General features: G+C 38.0%; 1 protein-coding gene across 11 annotated transcripts in view; it reads right to left on the bottom strand.

Annotated features, from left to right (window-relative positions):
- The window catches only part of PTPRM (protein tyrosine phosphatase receptor type M), a 453,496-nt gene that overhangs the window by 30,421 nt on the left and 399,157 nt on the right, over positions 1–23,918 (bottom strand). For all 11 annotated transcript variants that reach the window (XM_039549187.1, XM_039549181.1, XM_039549179.1 and 8 more), the window contains 2 exons: positions 21,109–21,145; positions 4,601–4,698 (listed from right to left, as the gene is read on the bottom strand). In XM_039549187.1, coding sequence (XP_039405121.1) covers positions 4,601–4,698; positions 21,109–21,145 — 135 coding nt within the window. The remainder of the gene's footprint in view (positions 1–4,600; positions 4,699–21,108; positions 21,146–23,918) is intronic.

Raw genomic sequence — 23,918 nt, forward strand, 5'->3', positions numbered from 1 at the left:
ATATTTGAATCTATTCAAGAAATGTCTCTTGAATGCTGACCAATGCTGCACATCTGGAGAACCCAAAGACATGAACGTATGACTGCTTAGGGCTGTGCCCATACTGGCTTTCCTAGGAAAAGCAACCCTTTTCTGACACCATTTATCTTATAACAAGTAATGCTTTTTAGCAAGCCAGCATCAAGGAGATATTCTCTCTGTCAGAAGACCATTGTATGAATCTCCTCGCTGTCGTGTGGAACCCAATACTCTTTTAAGCATGAAAAATCGGAGTCATCCCCATTTCTGCAGAGGAGTGCCACCTATATAACATGTTAACCACAGGTCCAGGAAAACAAACCAAGGAGAAGCTAAACCACCACTGTATTCTTTCTTTTCCCCTATGCAAATAGAGCCCTTCCGGCTCCTGGGAAGGAAATGTCACCTAGGAAGAGGCTGTTTGGGTAGCACAAAGGTGTGGGCGCAGGCATGGGGGCTATTTACCAGTTTGCGGCTGACCTTCATTCCCGTTTGTGTCACATCCATTCTGTTGTAGTCAACCTTGCTTCCTTTCACAAAAGAGGGTCTTTTGTGTGCTTATTAACACTATTAGCACTGGCTGTTTTCTAATTCCAGATAATAATTGAGAAACTCTAATTACTGTAATTACTATGCTCCTGGGGTGAGCTTTTATTTTTTATAATTATTTGTAGGGATTTTGTTTGTGAATACTCTGTTATATTAAAAGCATGACAGACAATCATAAGTCCTTGCAGTGCATTTATTTATCAACCACCTCCACTGAATTTCACCAGTGCATTTCACCATTTATTAGTCAGGTATTAGAAAATTTCTTCTGCCTCAAGCAAGTGGGAGAGAAAGTGACTACTGACAAATGACAAATAATGTGACATGCCAAGTTTGATTCTGCCAGCTAAGTATTAGTACCAACCCAACAAGAGCAAAGATGGAGGTGACAGCTAGATGGCACAATTGAATATATTCTAAATCCTCCCACCATGCTTCTTCAAGGGAGACAGAAATCTTTCAATGTGTGCAAACACTGAAACAAATCAAGAACAACCTGAGACTTTGGCCAGTACACCTTGATCCTGTTCCCATTGCTTTTCTGTGTCTTTTGGAGTTTGCCCTCCAGAGCAGTCTCTTGGTTAAGTAAGCAAGATGTTCTTCTGTGTCTATTTTATGATCACCCCTGGTGATCATAACATCATCACACTGGTGGATAAAATTTTTTGTTTTTTATAGAATAATCCACCAGATTAAGATAAATCTCTCAGGTGAAGATGGTCCCTGAAATTACACTATCTTCAGTTGCTCTACCACTTACAGACATGGGCATGGAGGTCTTCTGCATTAATATAATCCAAAATACATTACTTTGAAATAGCTTGTTGTCACACTGATATAATTATATGAGTCTTAATTCTTGGTTATGCTGTTTATCCATTATCCATTTTATCTTATTTATCCATGTGTGGCTTGGAAAATTCTGATTCTTGGACCATTACCATTGATTACTTGTCATTTTCTTTTGGTGAACTTCATTGTGCGTGAAAAGTTGTTGATCACAGCATGAAGAAGACAGAGTCCTTTTTTTAAGGTTGTTTCAAGGGCTGCTTATTTGTTTAGGGTTTTTTTGGTAAAAGTTGTTACATCAACCTAGGCCAACCTTAACTAAGCACCACTTCACCATCCTTTATCAAAGAACTGTTCATGCAACTCAGCAATGCTTTTTCTAAATGACTGTGAGACCTCATTTAGATTTTTAATAAACAGTCACATTCTAATGAGGTCTTCATAAAACTGACTAAATATGTTTAGAAATCATTAGCTTAAATTATCAGTACAAAAGTCTCCTTAGGGAGCCCTGCAGATTTTGTGATAAGACTTCTGGCAGATGGATTAGTGTAACAGCGCAAGCTAGTTCTGAATTTCCACAGGACCAGTGTAAATGTGAGTGACTGGGTAACAGGCTACTAGATAAAGAGCTAAATGTCCCTCAGGTGGGTTCATTAAAGAGAGAAAACAATCAAAACACATTTTGGTGCCATTTAAATACCAGGTGCACAGCAGTCTGCAGGTGCCAGAAACACTGACAAGGGCCCCTTGCTGGAACACACAAGAGCTTAAAGGGATGCATGGTTCTGACAAGTGTGCCTCAGATAATGACAGATATTGGCAGATGTACCTGGACTCTGCTGGAGGGTAATGCGGGGACTGAGTCATTTGCAGCAGGTGCCTGCATTAGAGACAGCCTCATGGTGATTCCTCCAGCAGCAATTAAAACAGTCCTGATGCATAATGCTCCAGGGCATGATGCAAGTTCCTAGCACTGATTTAATGACTATCCAGCCAGTCCTGGTAAACAAATACACATAGACCCCCTCAATGATTAATTCATGAAGGCCGTACACTGTGTGGCAAACGTTAAATTTTGAAAATTCTTCCTTCCTGGAAATGCAAAAGAATTCTCCCCCTTGGCTTACAATGGGTCAACACAGTTAAAAAATAAAAATAATAAACCCCTGTAAATCTTATACCAGTGATAGCAATTGAAATAGAAAACCTCAAGTTTGGTAAGGTTATAAAGTTTGCCCTACAGGAATGCTACCAAAAGGTCCATTAAAATCATTACTACTCAAGGTGGCACAGAGCTTGTGTTGGGGGTTGCAGGACAGATGGTGTGTTTGTAATTTGCCTCCTTATTGCTCAGGATTCCAGCCCTGGGAGTGGCAGAAAAATACCAATGGAGGAGTGACTGCATTGTTCTGTGGCTCATATGATTTTATTTCCATTAAAAGCTCATTTCAATTTCTGCTCTCTGATCTCACCTATGCTGGCTTCCAGAGAAAGGGAGAACAAAGTAATTTCTACCACTGCCAGAAACAACAAAGCTGCAGATCTGTATCCCACTAGGACTCTTGCACCCTGAAGAAATCTCCATGGTGGCACAAACCATTACTTACTGCTGTGGGAATGTGCTGTGCACCTAAATGCTGTGAGCGGAGGCTGCCAACACTGGCATCAAGACTGGTGTCTCCCTTGCTGACATCCGACAGTTCACTCTAATTGGTGCTTCCAAATACTGACTTTGGGAAAACAGTATGTGGTTTGATGCAGAATGCTGTTTTTGCTCTCAGGCTTGTTTATTCATACCCTGAAAACATCCCTTTTTAAGTTGTTCGCTTGGGTACTTATGAATGTGCATAAAGCTTTAACAAAGAGGTTTGCTGGAGAGCTTCCTACTCTTACAAATCCATCCGTTTTGAATTGATACGTGACCATCCAGCTATTTCTACCTTCTTTCTCACTCAAGGGACTGCATTTTTAAAGTGGTCTCCATGATCCCTCTTTGCCTCTGCAATTAGTTGTACATGTGTTCCTGCAGCAGGTGTTAATTGCAGTCACAATCTCCATCTTTTTTATATCTAAAAATAGTACTGGCACCTGATCTGTTAGCAGGCTTGAGCACACAGATATCTACATGTTAGGATTTATATTAGCAGTTCACAAAGGACGTACGGCAGAATAAACTGAGATTGCAAAACTGGACTTGCTAAAAAGAACTTTAACTCACACCACATAAACAGTGCTCTCTCTCTCCTAATGCAAATGCCACAGGGCAGAGGGGCTATCAGACACTCCACCAGTGTGAAATTAAAACATCTCTTAAAACCGTGCTGCTCAAACTGGGATGTGTGCATTTGACTTCTTATTTCAACACTTCGATTTACAGTAATTGCAGTAGTTCCCATAAAAGCAGTGGGGGTTTTTTCATACCAAATGAAAGCTATATGCCAAATTCCCAAGCAAATTTTCTTGAAAAAAACATCCCAGATGAGACCTAAGACAGCAGTGTACAGACAAAACAGTAAATGAAAAGACTCGGTTATTGACAGTTGTGAGGAACAAAGAAAAAGGTTCAATTCAATACTTGTTGAAAACAAAATTAGCCATAAAGACTAGAGTAGGAGGCCTACTTCAGAAGTTATCAAGCTAAGAAAGAGAAGTACACAGTATCAATCAGGGAACTCAAACTTTCCTTTACCCGAACATAACCTCCTGATCAAGGAACAGTGCACAAATGTGTAATTTTTTCTGTTTTAGTCCAGAAGGCTTACAGGAAGGAAAAGCCAAACAAACCAGATCGATTTAGACAAACATACCAAGAAGCAATTTCATAGTTTAACTACATTTCTCAGACATCTGTTTCAGAATGACTCCCCCTTAGTCTCCCTTAAAAAAATAGAGATGATTCCGTACCTTGTTCTGCAACAAATTCACTGATTTTCTTAAGAGAAATCATATATCTGAGATATGTACAAAGAAAGATATGATACCTCCCCTCTTTGTCAGTCTTTGCAGGCTCTGCTGTACAGAATGCAGCTTTATCAGTCACTTTTTCATTGTGCTAATGTTATCAAAGCCAAGCATCCAAGGCATGTTTAAAAATAATTGATAATGAACCTCTCAGCACAGGCAGTCATACATATTTTATGTGCTACAGTTAGTATGTAAGCACCTTGTTGGTCTGTTATTTAATTTCAAAAAGCAAACACCTTGGATGTCTTTCATTTTTTTAAGTACAAAAATCACTTACCCTTCCCACTTCTACGAGATTAGTAACCATGATTATGCTGGCTGTGTTTTCATGCCATACCATTCTCCAGAAGTCATATATTGTCTCCTGCATTGGTCCTGAAACAATAAATCAAATGAAAGGTTACCATCTGAAAGTCTCATGATTGGAAGCTTGTCTCTGGGGAACTTTGTGAAACTGTGACTATACACATATATTCATATCACTATCATCATATTTTTCATTTAGGGTCGGTCAATTTCTTTCCTGTCATCCTACCTATCTGCATTTAAGTATTTTCCTCCTGAAATAGTGTTCTGAAAGAAAGTTAGTTCTCCAGCACTTAGGTATTTATCTCCATAACACCCAGAAGTGGAATTATAAAAAATGGATAACATCACTCTTTCTTTTAGCAATTGGATGATAACCTAGGGAAGGTGTATTTGGAATGAAATGAGCCTCAATGGACTATGTGGCCTTTCCTAGTTTCTAATATTTTTCCTAGTATACACTATCCATCAAATTAGCTCAGCTCCTGAATTGTAGTTCCTGAAGTGAGACAGAAGTTACAGTTTTTTTGCTGCAGTATATCACTTTGCAAAACAGTGGGGAAAGCAGCAAAGAAACCTGACATGCCATGGGAGTGTGTCCTCTGCAGTGTTTTCCCCAACAACCTGTGTGCTTCTGTTCATGAACACACAGGGCTGCCTCCAGCATCATGCTGAAGCTGGGTACCAGCTCACAGGAAGTGCTATAGAAATGTAAAATGTTGAGAAAAAACACATCTCTTTGTGTGTACCTGGTCCTGTCTGTTTGTAGCCGACAGTCTTACCCATAATGCTCAGTGTGCCACCCCAATTTTAAACCAGTGCTTTAAAATCACTGAGCCAATAAAGTAAACAATATAAACTATAAGCTTAACATCCATACTGAATCCATTACTGAACTGTCACACTGCAGTAAACAATTAGGGGCTTATTTAGAGGAATGACTTAAATCAGCTAATTGGAGAACAAATGGATAATGCATTGGCCTAAATGTTCCTCTAGCAAAGAAGCCAACACTCTTCAAGCATTACAAAACCATACATTGACAGATGTGAGCAGTTTGGCACCCATGTTTCGGTTCTTTGAGCTCTGTTTGAAAATAAAATCTTCACTGTGAAATCAAGTATTTAGTAGAAAACAGTAGTAACATATTATTACTATATTGTCATGGCAGAGGGCTTGGACCAGATGGTATTTAAAGATCCTTTCCATCCCAAACCATTCTGTGACTTTGTGACTCTATGATACTATAAGCAAGCCAAAACCAACTCACTAGGCAGATAACATCAGAGTTATGATGTAACTTACTTAAATCTGAAATTTAAGAGAAAGGATGGTAATAGACTAGAACCCTTGAATTTTTAAAAATTTGTATTTATTTACATTTAAAGAAGCTACACATTCTGCCTCTTATTTTATCTGTCTTTAAAAATGACGTATATATTATGAGTTTCATAGGTTTCGTTATGGTTTTGGTATCCTTACAGGTTTCCTTGAATTGCTTTCGTTGCTCATGTAACAGGAGAAAAACCATTTAAAACAACAGGAAGCTCTGACTGTTAGAACACGAGAAATGTCAGAAGGTCTTAAGAATAGAATTAACAGCAGAATCTAAAACTACAGTTTCTGAAATTACTAAATTCAAGCTGCAAAACTGAACACCTTCCTTTTCTTCTTTTAATTAACAGCACAGAACAGGTGATATTCTTGTGAGATTTCATTCTGAATTACAACAAAAGTTTAATCGCTCTCCATCATATGGAAATTTACACCAAGTATTTTACTTCTACCTGAGTGTCCTGGATATGTAATACAGTCATGGCCCAAGTGTAATTTTGAATGTCACAGTAATATAATTAGTATATATTATAGTGAAAGTTTAGCTTGTTTCTGTTTTAATATTCTAGGATTCAATGTTAATTCTTTGGCAATTAAAGTCATGACAGCACTGGAAAAGTTTTGTGCCAGCCTCTCCTACTGATAGAAGGATGCAGAGTATTCTACTCACTGTAGGAAAATACTATCTCTGTATAGCTTCTTCCTTCCTCTCAAATCTGAAACAAGTATATAGCTAAATTACTACTGCTGTTATCTTTCAAGGAGCTTAGCTAAAAGTAGGATGAGGGAAATGTGGTTTTCCACAGAGTAGTGTCCTGGAAGAAGTCTTCAAGTTCATGACACATTATTAACATTACGCTTGATCAAGGACAAAAAAGTAACACCACTATTGCTTCAAGAATCCTGGTTTAATGGGGAAAATCTAGATGGCTCCACTGCATTGTCTCCATGGGACTGTGCGATGTTTCAAGAAATTTAATCTGAGTGTATTTTTGGTAATGCTGCAGGAGAGGTAAGAAAAGATCTTCTGTCTACACAGGTCTCACCCCCTTGCAAGAAGCCAGAATCCTTGAGGAACTGAGGTGCGATGTACCAAGTTTCTTTATGTATTAATTCAGTTTTCTTTCCCACAGATTCACTTGAGATAAAAGACAGTTGGGCCCTACACTGAAAGAGTCATTTCTTTTTGACAGCTCTGGGAAAACCTGCAACAATTTAATCTTGATTTTTCTTTCCCTACAGACTACAATTTGTGTTGTGATTTAAAGATTTCTACATTTCAAATCCAGAAATCTCAAATTACAACTGGGAAGAGATCCTAAACACTACTATATGCCTGTAGATTTTGAATTTTTCATTCTCTATAAAGAAAAAAAGATAATAAATTATAAGGAAAATCTTTAGGGAAAGTAATGGCTTTTTGCAGGCTAGAGAAAGAGCTGACCTATGACAAGTCTTTCAAGCTTGATTCCAAGTGTACTTCTAGAAGAAATGTCCTATTCTGCAGTGCAGAGTATGCTCTTCTCAATCTTACTATCTAAATAAGACAATCATAATTAGAAATGCTTGACAGGATTTCCTACTCTCCTTTTATATTCTCACACGCTTTCTTGCTTTTCCACTCCAATTCTTACATGTAGCCTCCAAACCTCTTTCACCTTCAGGACACCAAAAGAAAAAACCCCACCCCAAAACCTACCTTAAAGTCACAGAAAGTAATTTTTCTATACCCCATTTTTCTTTTCTTCTTGGCATTTTAAAAAGTATTTTCTGGCATATGAATAAATTATTACTTGTCTCCAGCAAGAATTGAAAAGCATTAGAGGCTAGGTAGGGTTGTGGGATTTATTGTCCTGAAGAATGGAACAATTTGATTCCAGAGACTTGTGGTAGGGGGAAAAAGAGCCTATAATTGTTCTAAGCATCAATTTAACAGATGTGTGCACAATAGGCAGAAAGGTTATTCTCAGCAGTTGCCCCCTTGCAGGAGGAGAAGGTCTGAAGAGAAGGTACTGTGCGACCCGACAGAAAGCCTGCAGCGCACCCCATTAGCTCCACAATACAGTACTTGGTATCAGAGATCTCTGCTGTGAAAAAAAGAGATCAGCAACATACTGCAACCAGAAGATGAAAAGCAAAGGAAAATAAGAAAAAGAAATCAACCCTCCAAAGCCCTAGCTAATTAAATGTATTATTGAAAAACTCAACAGAAACGATTGGTTGTATATATTACAACCATTGGTTCTACTACCAGCAGTAGTTAGTTGCTGCTCTGGGAACAAAATCATATTAGGAAATGGAACATCACACAGCTTTTAAGAATGGTTTAGACTCCTTAAAGCTGCTTTTGTAACCAGAGTTTTCTAGAGCCTCTATTTCTGCTTGCTATTGTGAGACCCACTTCTAACAACTGGTATTGCTACTGGGGTATGTGATCAATTTGAATGTGATGAACTAGCCCAGAATATAGGAAAACACATTCAGATGTAAGGAATAAAGCAAGCACACAAATAAACAAGTAAAGCCTGAATCCTGAAGCATACACAGCACTTACTCACACAGGACTTTTAAATCTATGGGTCATTTTTCAATTTCTAGAAAAGCAAGCAGCTTAGACAAGGAACAAATAGCTTCTAAAATATTTTTCTAGCATAGAATGTCAAATCCACAAGCTAACATTTGGTCCACCTGAGACCAAGCTCAGTAATAGATATTAAAGCTAGAAATGTGCAGAAAATGAACACATACCCTTAAGCTCCAAAGGTTCCCCAGGGACAGTGCATGGGCAGTGGGAGCCATAAATATGTGCTGATCGAGGCAGGGGACTGACAAGATGCAAGACTTATACCTGCAGCAGTTAAATTCCATCTTGAAAAGAGCGCAAAAATACCCCTTACAGTGAGTAGACACAACCACACCACATGAGGAGGTGATTATAAAATGGTCCCTTCATCTACTGGTTACGGCAGTTTCTGGTAGCAATGATAACTGCCTCCACTTTTTACTGCTGCTTGCTGCTGTGACTGCCTACAGCTTGACTACTGAGAGACACTAAGCTAACATGCCTGCTCAGAAGGAGCTGCATTTTAGCCCTCATTCTTTTACTATGTATGTTCCCTTCAAAATGAACTTGAGATACAGTGAGTGTTTTCTTACTCAGAGATATGGCTGCATGGCAACAACAATCACAACAAAAGCCCAAAAGCAATGATTCCCTTTGCAACTACAGTGTCAAAAACCCCCAAACCCAGTATGTAGCAGAAATGGTCTAAAACACACTCAAAAGCATAAAACCAGAGTGGAATAAAATATTGGGAGAGGAGATAACAAGCTAGTAGATTGAAATGTACAAGAACTCTTGTTTTCCTAATAAACCTCTTGGGATAGATGTAGCTGTTAGTAGGATAACTTATTTCACAGGAGGAAGCAAAATTTCAAACTTGCACTGCCAGTCCAGAGATCTGATAATCCATAAGCACGTTATTTTCTCTTTTAACCATAGTAGAATTTGGAGGCAAACCCCTTCAGAAAAAGGTATGTAATAAACTGCAGCTAATAGTCACTTTACACTATAAATATCTCTGACTGCAGGCAAGGGAACATCTCTCGTAACTGGAATACATTTTTTCCCTACTCAATAAGGGAATGTGCCCAAGATTTTACCAACAGGAATTTGCAGGTGCATCATTATGTGACCAAGTTTTCATGACTGTTCAGTTCTGTTAGTTTCCCAATTACCTCATGGGAAGCTCACTGCGGGTCAGCAGCTTTGCAAAACTGGACACCTCCTTAGGCGACCAGGTGTAGGCTAAGAAGTCTTAAGATTGAATTCTAGTTTTCCTAAAGTAACCTATCTTCATCTTTCTACCTAAAACAGTCAGCTTACTATAAAGAAAAGGTACAGATCCCAGTTGTGCTGACTTAGACAACTCGCAAGATAAACTGCTGCTTCAGTATTTTTTTATAATTCCATGGCCACACAGCAGTACAGCTGTTGCTGAATCATCTTCACCTTCCCAAATTAGCTGGTTTCTGAGTGGAAGGTACTTTGAAGATCTGCTCAATTGCTGATAATCTGATTTGTCAGGAGCAGTCTTCACCATATGCTTGTTGAATAGTTATGGTAGCATGCATTGAACTTTCATTCATGCTTCCAGAAGTTCTTAAGGGTTTAATGCCTCCATGAAGTCCAGAACAAAACTCTGCTGTAAAAACTTCAAAAACTCAGGCAAAGATCATGCAGTCTTTTCTCTCTCAAAATAGGTTTAGACATTTGTTTTCTACTGTAACATATACACTTAAATTAACTGTAAAGGTTTATGCAAGAGCATTTTCATAGGCACAGTATGTGTGTTCCTATTATATGAAGAATTTTGGTATCTGAAATAGAGCTGTAGTCAAGGTATCAACTATACCATATGGGCCTAATGCTCACCACTAGCTATCAAAATGCATACAGATCAGTCTTTTGTGTTTTTAGGTCTCAAGAAAATAATGAGGTCACATAGCCTGGAGGTCTTCTAAATGCTTTAATAAAGTCCTCCCAAGTCTGTTCCAGGAACTACAACAGCACTGAGGGTAAAAGGTACCCCAGTGCCACTCACCTGTCCACTTTTACTGTAGTCTCCTCCAGGCCTATCACTGTAACAGTTAGCACACTAAAAAGCAACAGACATTTGTACTGGCAAAACTTGGCCACTAATGCTTCAGTGTTATTTATTAATTGCTAGTTTCTAGCTGTCATACACATTTTATGCACTAAAGAATCTCAATGAAATAAATAAAACCCCTGTAATGAGCTGAAAAAAGGTTTTTGCTTTTATCCCGTTATTTCATTTGAATTCATATTTAATTCCAATGTTGAGTGTGATGACATTTGAAAAGCACTTTCTAACTTCAGCCTCATAAGTATTAATTATTACATAATCTTCAGCAGGGCTATATTGTAATTATACAGCTATTCTGGATTTCCTGATAAAATCTTCCTGCAAACGTCTCTTGCCTTGGAAAAAATATAAATGAACAAAGTTGTGGATGACTTACCAACAAGGCTGGTTCCCTATAGGTATATTAGACCAGCAAGGAAGCCTGAGGCTATGCTACTCTCATGTGAGGTATGGCAAAATACTCTGCCCCAGTCTTAGACCTTATTTTAACAATTCTTCCATTGTAGTAGATTCAGAGATGGCAAAGAGAGAAGCCACTTGCTTGCAGAGGCAGTAATGAACTCATAGGTAAGAAAAGGTATCATTTTGTAAGCAAAAATTCTACTAGAACTTAATTGACAAGGAAATAAAATTGTTTGTTTTCTCCTAACACTAGTTTTAACCCAGGCTTCAGAACATACCATGCATATCAAATATATCTGAGTTGCAGCCAGTCTCCCATTTCTTCTTTTGGCCTTTTGCAATGATACCACCTTACAATGCCCCAAGAAAACAGTATGCAGCAACATTGTTCCACAGTAAGTCACCTCAGCTATACTCAAGTGAGTTAATCAGGATGGAGATACGAATTTAAAATGTGCTTTTCATTATTTCCTTACTTAGATGGATTGTCAATAAAAAACAGATCTGACTGAATCCTGTTAGCTTGACATTTCCGGAAAGCGCTGCTTATAAAGCAAGCTGAAATGCTTTATTGGGACAAATCCTGCCCAGTGCAGCTACTGGCAACACAGAGGCTTTCTACTGTATCCTTTTCTCTGGAAAAACACAGCTTTCTCTCATTACCAGCCAAGGGATAGCACAGTGAATAGTAATTGGCTGATTTTCAAGCACAAACTGAATCCTACCTGCATCAAGCTAGCCAGTCAGCCAGCCCTGCTGCCTGCACACTGCTGTATGTGAAAATTGGCTTTCACAAAATGAAATGTTCAAAGTGCTTTCAAGTCCCATTAGCTTTCAACAAGGCTTAGATTACTAAGTGACTGAGGAGCATGTGGAAATTTTATGTATAGCTCCCACGAGACTGACCAGTGCTTTGGCTGGCTTTCTATACCACCTACTCCTATATTTAAGGAGTCAGCACTAGACCTCTCACAGGAATAAGAAGAGGGTAAGACTGACCTGTAAATTCTCCATCTATTTCCAAAAATAAAAAGAAAATAAAACCACTGCTATTTACAATGTACAGTAGTGGAGAGCCAGAGTCCCACTGTTTTATGAAAAAATGCAAGTGTTTCACAGATAGCTAAAATAAAAAGCCACTAACGCAGAACACCATTCGGAACTCCCGGTTTAATATAGCGATACTTAAAAATACATATCCTTTGAGCAATGACAAAACTCCAGAGATTTTCTTCTTTAAAATTGCTCATTTCATAAAACTAGATAATTAGTTTGAAAATGCGTATTTTCTAATTGTGTGTATATTCACATACACATCAATTGTAGGCTAGGGCTGGATCATTTCTCTTGCTGGCATTTCCTCTGATCCTATTCTGCAGCGATTCTGTGGCTAGTCAGATGGGGGAATGTGGTATTTATTCTCTGGAATATCATATGGCATTTTCTTTTCTTTATTGATACAGGTTTAACTGGGCTGGAACAGTGCCCATCTCAATGCATTATTTTGTCTGCATTATGGTACCATGTAGAAATCCCAGTCCAGGACTGGAGCTCCACTGTAGCACAAGTGCATCACTTATTAAATGCCCATGAATACACAAAAGGTGTTCATGCCCCTCACAGTTACAAGAAGCCAAACACACCTTGAAAGACAAGAGAAGCAAGGTAGAGTTTGAATGAACTGAACAGTCTTGGTACAATATACAGCAACCACAACACGACCGCTTCTACATTCCTGAAAAATCTTACATGTTCCTGTTCCATGTTAGTATTTCCACCATGTTCAGAAACAAGTCATTGCTCCACTTATTTTAAAGTCTGAGACCACAGACCACTCTTGACAGGTGCTATTTAAGACATTTTTATAATACTACAGCTAATGCTGCCAGCTAAGTTTCCATCTAATAAAGTGTTACACACTTATTGATTGACATTTCTCCACGGCTAGATTTCCAATACAAGCTCAGTTTGTTCTATTTGAACGAAAAAAAATGAAAATGTCATATGGTTTCCCAAAGAATAAATAGCACATTTCCACAACACCTTTTGACTACTCACAGAAATACTGCTGACTGGTAACAGAGGAACTGGCAGCATCAGAAATTGTCCAGATTTAAACAGTTAGCCTGAGATGAGACAAAGCTGAATGCAATAAAAGCTGTGTACATATGTGTACATAGTACTACTGTCCTAATGCTCATATGTACCCTTATGCCACTCAAGAAAGCTGCTTTTTCTGACCTTAACTGCAGGAAAAAACAACAAAAAAACCCAAACCCACCCCATCAAAACAGTGTAGTTGTAGTTTAATGTCATTCATCCAGTATAACAGAGTAACTCTTTCTTTCATAAAATTTGCTTGCCCCACAGCAGAGATGTTAAATGGTCCGTTCCTCTCATTAACATTTTCTCAGACTGGGTAAATCCAATATCTTTCAAATTCTGAATTACATGTAACGGTCCTGGGGCTTAAAAATTCCCTAGTGAGAGTTATGTGGGATACCTGAATAATGCCAGAGCCTTGAATCTTTACCTTGCAGCTTTTAAGACAGCACTGCTGGACAGTGGCTTGCAGGGAGTGTGCTTCAGTTTTTTCTTCTATGAAACAGAAAAGCTTTAAATAATGCAATTGTAACTAGGGGCCTTGATGTATTTTCTGGTGGAGTGTACCGGCTACAGAGAAGTAGGTCTCACTCACACAGGGACCTTCTTTCTCTCTATGTACTACAGACATTTTAATTGTTTAATTACAGTCAAGCATCTTGGAAGAATGATAGGTGACTCATTTGGGAACCTGAGATACAGGTATAAACACATTCAGATGGAACAGCAACGAGGTATTGGCTCTCTGCCCGAGGGTCACAGCTCTGACTGAAGGCTTATTCCAGGAGGCTTGAGACCATGGTTCAAACCGAACTGTCTTTGTGAAAGCAGTCCAACAGTAAGTTTCAGTTGCTGAATCAGTGTTTTCCACTAAGAAAGCTGCTTTTGTTTCTATTTTGTGCATTCTTCTCAATAAGCATGATTTGCATCATGGAAATATGAATACCTATTAATCACTCATTCTAAATAGCTCATCTGAGCTTGGAAAGACTAACACATACAGATTTTTTTTTTTTGTAAAAAACATGCTGCATCTAACATTTCCAAAACAAAAATCTTAAGTAATTGACTTGTTGGACTGGGTTCTTCATATCAACTTGTAATGCAGAATCAATTTTGATGATGGATGAGAAGTTTAAGATCATTTTATCCCCTTCAGTAGAAGGTTCCTTAGGGAATGGACAAAAGAACCTAATTAGTTTTTTGCATTTCTACTTTCTATTTCCATGTTGAGTCAATCATAAGCATCAGGATGTAATAAAATCATCACTGTTCTCTAGCTCAAAAATATGAGTTCATTTTGGCTACTTGTTTCTTTTATTTTTCCCCAAGGACCTTATTGTGAAGGAATGTTGCCCATGCATGTGAGTAAGATATTCAGATGCTGTATTTTTTAAACTTGTACTGGGAGTTTAAGTGCATTAGCATGAACACTTTACCTAGATGAACAAACAAGATAATTTAGTCTACATTAAAGCATAAGTAAAAATGATAGAAAAAACCTCTGTCATAATTTATTGTCCTGGTAAGTATCTCATGAGTGAGATTTATCACTCACAATGTATATTTATATTTAAGGATAGAGAACACTGGTACATTTATTCCTTCCTCACAGAAATAGTCAGTATCAAACAACTATTAGTCAGATCAAGATATGTACAAAAGTAATAGAAATAAATGTGTATTGGATATTTTTCCTTTTAATGTCAAGGTAATTATGGTTAAAAATCAAATCTGCATCACAAAAAATTCAGCACTATTATTCATTGTTATTTTTGGGGACCACCTGGTTATTTTCACCACTTCAAGTAGGAAAGGGCAATGTAAACATTTTAATTCTGTTTTTTCATTATATTTTATAGGAGACTGCAGTATTTGATATACACTGTAAACCAGGAATACCATTCTAACCTGCCATGTATTTGTGCTTAATACAGACACAATACATGAGCATGCTTGCAGCAGAATGAGATTTAGCAGCAGCAGAGGGAATCTCCACAGTCTACATCCGAACATGCAACTGCATGGAAGGATACAGACGGACAGGGAAAGAAATTAATCCAATAAGCCTGTATCTTTTCTTGTTTTCAAAGGTAGTGCTTCAAAATCACCTGGACTGTCATGTGCACTGGTGGCCATATCCATATAGAGATTTCAGCTGCCACCAAAGGATATGTAAGAGAGAAAAGATGACAGATTTCAAAGATTTGGATATGGTCACAAGACAAAAAAAACCCCCCAAACTCAACAACAACAACAAAACCAAAAACCAAACAAACAAAAGCCCCCAACTCCCTCCAAAAAACGCACCAAACCCCCCCCCAAACACCAAAAAACCTAAAAAGCCCTGCCTTATTTTTTTCTTGATACAGTTGTTTCTGAAATACATTCTATTTTGTAAATTTGCTACACTCCTTTTTTTCCCTAGCAGATGAGAAGACCCAAAAGCCTTCTTCTTCCAAATGGCTGAAGACCATCTGGTAAATACACTTCACAGAAAAAAGATGCTTTGCCTATGTGATTTTTCTGACAAACTGTATTTCTCTGCCTCTTTTCTGCTTTAGCATTAGGCTTCACTGATTAACAGGTGTGTTAACAGAACTCTGTCAAGAGTGCTAGGTACCTTCCCTATCAAGCCCAATTTATGGCTGATTCTTTGTCGAACATGGAAAACTTCTCATCACGCATCAGCTTTTCATAATTTGCCTTCCCCTAAAATACAGACATGCAGGTCAATTTGTAAGGCTGATGCTGTATACATCTTCCTCAAACAAAAAATGGATTCTAGTGCATAATACAGCAATTAGGAGTCTAAGCAACACTAATAGATGGTCACCCTTATAATGTTCTTTACTGAAAGTGTTTGGTTCACAAGGACAGCATGTTCAGCTTCTGAATTTAAGAAAAAGGATAACTTCCTTGTTTGCAGAATATATTTTATAGCCACATTTTTTAAAGAGGACCAATATATTACTTTTCACACAATCTTCTATTTTCTACATTACAACTTTGAAACATTGCCATTTGCCTGATTTGCCTCTAATTATTTACTGCAGACTCTCATTTCTCTTACTTCTTTATTCTGATATGCCGAGATCTGTTGTAACTTTTCTAGTCTGATTTTCACAACAGACAAATCAAACCAGTATCTTGTGTTTGAGACAAAGATCTATATATGCTCTGAAGTCCTTTATGTCTGATTTACTGCAGCTCAGTCTGTGTGGGGGAGATGATAGGAAGAACTGCTTTTTCTTGCTCTGTGGCTTTGACAATGCAGTACAGAAAAATCATCGTTTTCTCAAACTTGTTTCACAAGCCACATTGACAAGCAAGTGCAAGAACAGCCTGCATGGGATTTAGGAATTTATATTGGCAAATAAATATTAAATAATTATTTATATAGTATCTAGAGCTTGTTTGTACTTTCAGAGAATTTCCAAAGGTGTATGAAAGGCGGGCATCTATTCCATGCAAAATGTAGTCACACGCAAAGAATGCAAGTGCCTTCACCTAGCAACGAACCTATCAGCGGCTTTCTAACACCGCTCCTATTTCACTCGGTCTATACACAAAGATTCAGGGAAACGACACACTGCAACAAAGCCTAAGTCAACTTTGTACCTATTAGAAAACTATGCTAGCTCTGCACTTGCAGCCTTCCACCTGAATGGGGTGTCTCATTCCCTGCACAAACAAAACTACCACACAGCTGACTGCAAGAAAGACGGGAAAATACAGAAATCATGAAAATAGTGAAAGATAGCTGTTCTGACAGTTATCACTAAAACCTCCTATTACAAATGAAGAGGCAGATAGAAACTCTGGTATTCTCATGTACCATAAAGTGGCAACTTCTAAAAGTTTTGACTTTGATGGTTACCAGCTTTTAGTACACCCAGTTTCTTTTTGTCCTCAACACTAGTGAAAGTACCAACTTTTAACAGATACTCAAACGTAATTGTTATCATGAGTCTTTGGTGGGTAACGGTAGCAAGAGAGCTAAGGTGAATTTACCATTCACAATATAACCTGGAGATGTCACTTTCATATGTAAAGGGTCTAACTTCTGTACATGTTTGGGTCGGGACAAAAAGTAACTTCTTTGGCGTTTGTCATCACTATGGCAAACAGGTGAACGGGGTTCTAGAAAGCCTCACGTTTTCAAAGGGGGGCTTAGAATGGGCTCATCTCTCTGTCTGAAGACAGATGGCTTCAACCACCTTTTTAATGTTTTGAAGATTAAGAAGTAAAGAACAGCATCAAACACAGTTGAATCTTCAAGATTAATACAGGTACATAGAATTCAATCACTTTGTATACCTATCAGGAAAACAGAATGGTTGTTTTCAGTCCCACATCCTGCAAAAATGACAGCATCTATAAAACTGAAAAATTGTGGACAACTATTTTGCCTTGCTGTTATTCAATTCTCCCTGAAGTAATTTCAAACGTTAATATTCATCTGGAGGCTAAAACCATAGAAGGAAGAGTTTCTTTGTAAAGAGAAGTGTGGAACTTCCAGACTGCTGTAGTCGTGACAACTTTTTGCGACACAAAACCAAAAAAAACGTGCCAAGGAAGTTAAGGTTATTGTTATTCAATGCACTATTTCTGCTTCAGATGTCTAAAAGGGAAGTTTCAGTTTGAAAGAGAATGTGTTTTTGTTTCTGAAAACCCTTATTAAAATGTTCACACAGCACATACAGTTGTGTGTGGAAGAAAGACAAGTATTTTGCAGAAAAGAGAAGGAATATGAAAGGGCTTATTAGAGTGGCAAGTTTATGCTGTTGGTAGTGAAGACTGTAAACATTTTTTTTGTAAATATTTATTTTCAAAAGTTTCTAACTTATTCCTAAAAAACTCCTCCTGACTGAAACTTGACTTGATGTCTGTCTCCATAATAAGCAATACAGAAAGCAATTTAGCATCTGCTTTACAACAGAGGAAAAAGAAGAGGTTGAAAAGCTACACTGCTCCATTGTATCTAAAATTGTTTTATTTTCAAGGGTAACTTTTTATAGTCATTAAGATATGCTCTGAAGTGCTTCCACAAAACATCTTAGATCCGGCTCCTCTGCATGCTGCAGCAAGCAGAGTGTGGGGAGTATTGAAAAGTCTGAGATGCACAAAAGAATGTACTTCATATATGAAGACATGCAGCTTGCATGTGAGTATCTGCTGTTTCACATGACTGACCTTGAAAACCAGCCCTGGTGGAAATGGCCATGAGTGATGCTGCAGAACTGTGTTAACATTTGTCACTCATCATTTACAGTTGCTGGTACTGTGGAGGAGGAAGCATCCAAAGCCCTTGATAGAGACTAAAAGAAGCTACAACATAGCTCAGTAAACTACCTGAGCTTCAGGAGACAAAGAACAAATACATACAAACCCAATTATTTTTTCCTGCTCAGTAATCAAGGTGCGACTTGCTAGATCAGAAGTCATACACTAATCAGAACATCCAGCAGTATCTGTGAGAATAAGCACTGTACAGATCTTCAACCTAATGCTCTCATGGAAAGGCCTGGTTAAAATTCATTGATTACCTAACTCCTGCGAAAAAAATAACCCTTACCTGCCAGTAAATTCAACAGATCATACAAGAGCTTGATATTCTCCTATAAAAAGAAGAATTATATCCATGGGAACAAGGGATATATAAAGCAAAATAATGAGTTTTTAAATTGCACCAGCCTGCTGGTTCTGCATGACCCAATATGCTGGCTTTTGACGAGGGATTCTTTTTAATCATGGTGACTCAGGTGCGGATGCCATCTGTTGATGCCAATTACAGCAGATCACCAAAAGTCTTTATTAGCTGTAAATTCAGTCTGCCATTCACATTATACTTATCACATAAAGGAAAATTGATATTAATTTTGTAATTGAAATTGCACACTCTGAATGTATTACTCTTAAAAGCTGAAGCAAAATAATTTTTGATTTTTAGTTGAGAAAGCCTCCATTAAGAAATGCTTTTAAAAAATGTTTCCTCCCCTAATTCAAGGTAGCAGCAGGATGCTATGAATGCCAAGGTGGAAAGCTACTAGTCTGCATGTCAGACTCTGGTTAGTATGAAAGACAGTAACACTTCAATAAACAGGTGATTAGGCAACTCCCAGCTCTGTTAAAAGCAGATTGGTAGTCTATTACAAACTGATTAAATTTGCCACTTCTTCACTTCAAACAATTATATTTGCTCATTAACACTTGATATGTTGAATGCAGCTTAAGAACATAGGAAAATTAAATATCAATCATTCTAACTCCTTGGAGATTTAAAACTGACTCACATAATGATACTTTCCGTCAAAGAACAATAGGCATGTGCACCTGTGAAAGCTGCTGTGGAGGAGAAAAGGGAGAATGGGAAAAGTTATTTAAAGACTGATGAAAAGTAGGTATCAAGGGAATTAAAAATTCAGCTTAACTGTTGTGCTGCATGATGTATTCATACATAGCTGATGAAAGTGTGTTCTAAAACATTGCATGGACATTGCGGGCTGCACTGCAAGTTGTGGCACGTGATGGGCTTACTAATAAAGGCAGACATAGAATAGAATCATAGAATATCCTGGCATCCACAAGGATCATTGAGTCCAGCTCCTGGCCCTGCACACAGCAGCCCGAGAATCACACCACGTGCCTGAGAGCGTTGCTCAAATGCTCCTTCAACGTGATGGGTGGGCAGCAGAAGTGGAAGAGGAAGCACATTTAAATGGCTCATATTCTAAGATCACAAATTCTGGAAGTGTAAAACTCTGGTCTAAAAGTGTAATATTGACACTAGTGAAGTGGTTCTAGAAATAACATCTGTGTCCTGCCCCACTGTCATCTGACATGAAGCAGCACCACATTTGAGACTGTGGAAAGCTAAGGTACAGCAAGGCAGAGATATGAAACCTCCCACTGGTGGAAGTGGGGACTGGAGGCAGCAGACTGGGATATTTAAGAAACAAGTTAAATCACAGCAAGACCCCTTATTTGACATGGCCAACATTTTATCTGCTTTGTTAAAAAAATCCTTAAAAAGTATGGGACCTCTAAATCCAACACATGTTAAGATTATTTGGAGCATATTATACTCAGTACTCCAGCTGGGTCCCTTAAAAGGTTGAAATAACATCTGTGGGTGGAGCTCAGCTTTTTCAGATCCACGGGCAAATGCAAGAAGCTCTGTCACAGACTACCTATTACAAAAAAGATTCCCTCCAAGCAGTGGAGGAGCAATCGAATTTTCACACACATGCTATCCAAGCACAGGCAGGAGATTGGCATATTGTTCAATATTGTGACTAAGTAGTCACAGAAGACTCATTCTTCCCATTTGTTCCAGCTCTGAACTTGACCAAAAAAATAAATAAGGATTGCATCAGAATGCGCAAATTATGTCTTTAAAGACAAGTACAAATTGAAAATTAATTTGCATGTTGATAAAAGAATAGGCTCTTTTTCTTGAGCAAGCTTTTAAATGACGGCCTGTAAAACTGTCTCTGTAGAACCCTGTGATGAATCCTCCTGCCAGTGTTTAAACATCTTTTGGTCCTCTACCAAAAGTTGCTAGCTGAAGAGTTTTGTATATTAAGGACCTGGAGCCTAGTTATCATTGAACAGTTAAGAGAACACACATTTTCATGACACTGTTGTCTCTCTGAACAGTTACCAAATATTTCTACCATGACTCATTTCTTTTTCATGAGTAACATAATGCTGAGTAACTTCTTTGAAAAAGGATGCATTCTGCTTTTTTACTCAAAACCTATTTTAACACAAAGGTGAAGGACTGCTTACTTGAAATACCTGAAAATTTGATATTAATTCCGTTTCCTCATTTCTACCTAAGTGATTGACTGGACTCTACCTTGGATATTGACTGTGGCAAAAATGCATGTTAGAGAGAATAAACTGCAATTCAAGTACCAAAACCTCTTAGCCTCACATAACCACAAGGAAAAGGTGATAAACTTACCTTGTGTGGCAATGTAATGATTTGGTCTATGATAACCCTAGAATAAATTGAAAAGAAAAAAAAAATCAGCAGTATGCACCTTGGCTATGTTCCTATGAGTGAATCTTCATTTAGGATAGTATTCCGTAAATGTCACAACAGTACAAATAATGTATTAGATGCAAAAGTTCTTTCCATTTGGAGAAGGGCAAGTGAGAAAGGAAACAAAAGCAAATGTGTTTTCTGCAGAATACTTAAGTTGCAGCCTTGTACATTAGGGGCCAGAGGTAATATGTTCTTTCAGTCCCTTGTTGGCTCTGCTGAAAATGAACAGCATGAAATCTTCCCTAGCCCTTACAGTTAATGGCATTAGGTGCTCATGGAGTCTGAGATACACCTTCACCTATTGCTATTGACTGCAAAGCCTACCCCTTTTTTAACAGTTAAACAATGTCAGATTTGCATTCAGCCTGGGGAAGGCAGGAGGGCATGGTGTTCACTCTGCCCATGGTGATTTATTTATGTTTTATTTCTCAACAGTAAAAAGGAGGATAAGTTCTTTGATTAAATCATTTGGTATGAATATACCTTTTCAGGACGAACATAATACAACTCTGATGACAAGAGCAACTTAATCACAAGTTGGCCAAGCAATAAAAGACCAACACTCTAAGCATTCTTTGCAACATGGAACAGGTTGCTAAAATGTAATGATAGCATTTGTATAGTATTTGAATTTCTGATGTGATGGGAGTGTCACCAAATGTTTAGATCATGTACAAGTATGCTGATCAGTTCAGTTGTAGGAGTGTTAATATTTGAATAGTGGTTATGATGCATTGTCAGTCATCAGCAGGAAGAACTTAAGGCTGTAGCATGCATGCCACTGCAATTTCTTTGTGAAAGAGCAAGGGGAAATGTAGTGATACAAGGTGGGAAAGAATCAAAACAACTGAAGATACTTTGAATATTACAGAAAGAATAACATGAATTAAAGAACTGATTTCTTTACATGACATTGAAGCAAAATTTGGAAGTCTATGAACTGAGAAGTTCAGAGAGCTACAGAGTGGGTTTTTTTCCTGCTATGTGTTACCTAATTCTTAGTGCCTGGGATCAAACACTTCCACTTCCCAGTGAAAAAAAAAAAGCATGGGAAAAAATACATCATAACCATTGTGTCTATGATGGTGCCATTCCCTTATTAACATGTTATACTGACAGCACGACAACTCTAGTAATAACTGCATGCAGGAGCAAAATTAAATCTGCTTCTGTAGTAGAAAAAGCAGCGCTTCCAATGGAAACCTGACTAGCAAGATTATAAACATTCATGCTGTGTTTTGTGGCAGAGTTGTCTTTGGAGGATGCCTGCAGTCCTCCAAGCTCTGCAATGAAGCCATCTGCTGAGGATGAGGGAAAGACTTTTCTGGTTCTCAGGCATTGTTTCTTCTAGGGCCACATTCTCTCCATCCTTTTGTACTCCATAAGCAAAAAAACCTGTTTTCTATACAGCTATCTATCAGCATTTTATATGAGACTGTATGATCCAAATCTTTAGCTCTCACATACTAAAATATTTTAGTGTAAGATTCAAATCTGACACAAGAACATACCACTAGCCTAAAATGAGAACAATCCTGAATGTTGGAGGAAATGTGAAAGTGAATTCAAATCTAAGTCCCCAGTGTGAACTCTCTTTCCTTCCATGACAGATTACTCCCTTCAGAGATTAGTGTGGCGTCTAACTAAATGTATTTCCATATGTGCCTTCACTGCTCGGTGGCTGTGCTATACTTTCAACAGCAAGGGACTGAGCAGAAATCTGAGCTTAGTTTAATGATTCTGGAATGTGCTTATAAACATCAGTAATGGGAGGTATCTTCAGAAAGTTCCCTCAGACTTTGGATTCTTACAACTGAAGTACCTACTTTTCTTCTATAGCTCTAGCTCTTCCACATTCTGAGAAAAAACATCCATTACATTTGTGTTTCATACTAGAAATTAAATTTGAACAGCAAACTGTGACATCATTTTTCAAAGATGTAACTGCTGAACAAGAAATCTTTAGCAGGCACAGTTTCCTATGAAGCAACACTTGTTTTACTTAGCCTAACATCTAGCACTCCATGTAAACAGTAAAATTACTAACTTTGCTATCCATAGACTTCTGGCTTTAGATAAATAATATTGGCTTTTTAAAGATTTCCAATTCTACTTTTGAGCTCATTCTTTCAACCAAAAACACCTTGTCTCTTAAAGAATTTATTCTAATGTAAAACATTAAGTTAACATGATGCAGAATGAACAAAGAAGCCACTTTCAATAATTAAAAAGCCTACATATTTAATGAAATGTCTTGCTTGCATTAGAATTACTGGTTAACAGCTGCAGACTATACTTTGAAGGCGACTTAAAAGTGCAGAGATGACAAGAGACTGCAAATCTCTGCATTAGGCATTACAGAGTTTTGTCACATTAATATGCAAACAGCTTTCTTTTAAATGTGGAATGATGCCAAGCTGTTGACAGAAAGTGAAAATAACATTTTGCTAGCCCATATAAGCACCAGCAGGAAAAGTAGCCATACAGTGTTCCTGGCAAGGTTTCGGTCTAGTGGCAGTTGGAGGAAACGACTCATTTAATTCACTGATTGACAAAACCTTTGAGGCTTTTTTCTTCCTTTAGTGCACACCTAGCTTCCAAAGATAGCACTCTCCAGTGCTAAAAAATGTTAGCAGCTGATATTAGCTATTACAAATTATGAATAATGTGAGACTAGTAGGAGTTCCCTCTTTGACTGAACACAACAGTGAGCTTGTTGACTACAT

Source organism: Corvus cornix, chromosome 2 (genome assembly GCF_000738735.6).
Source record: "Corvus cornix cornix isolate S_Up_H32 chromosome 2, ASM73873v5, whole genome shotgun sequence".
Lineage (NCBI taxonomy): Eukaryota > Metazoa > Chordata > Aves > Passeriformes > Corvidae > Corvus > Corvus cornix.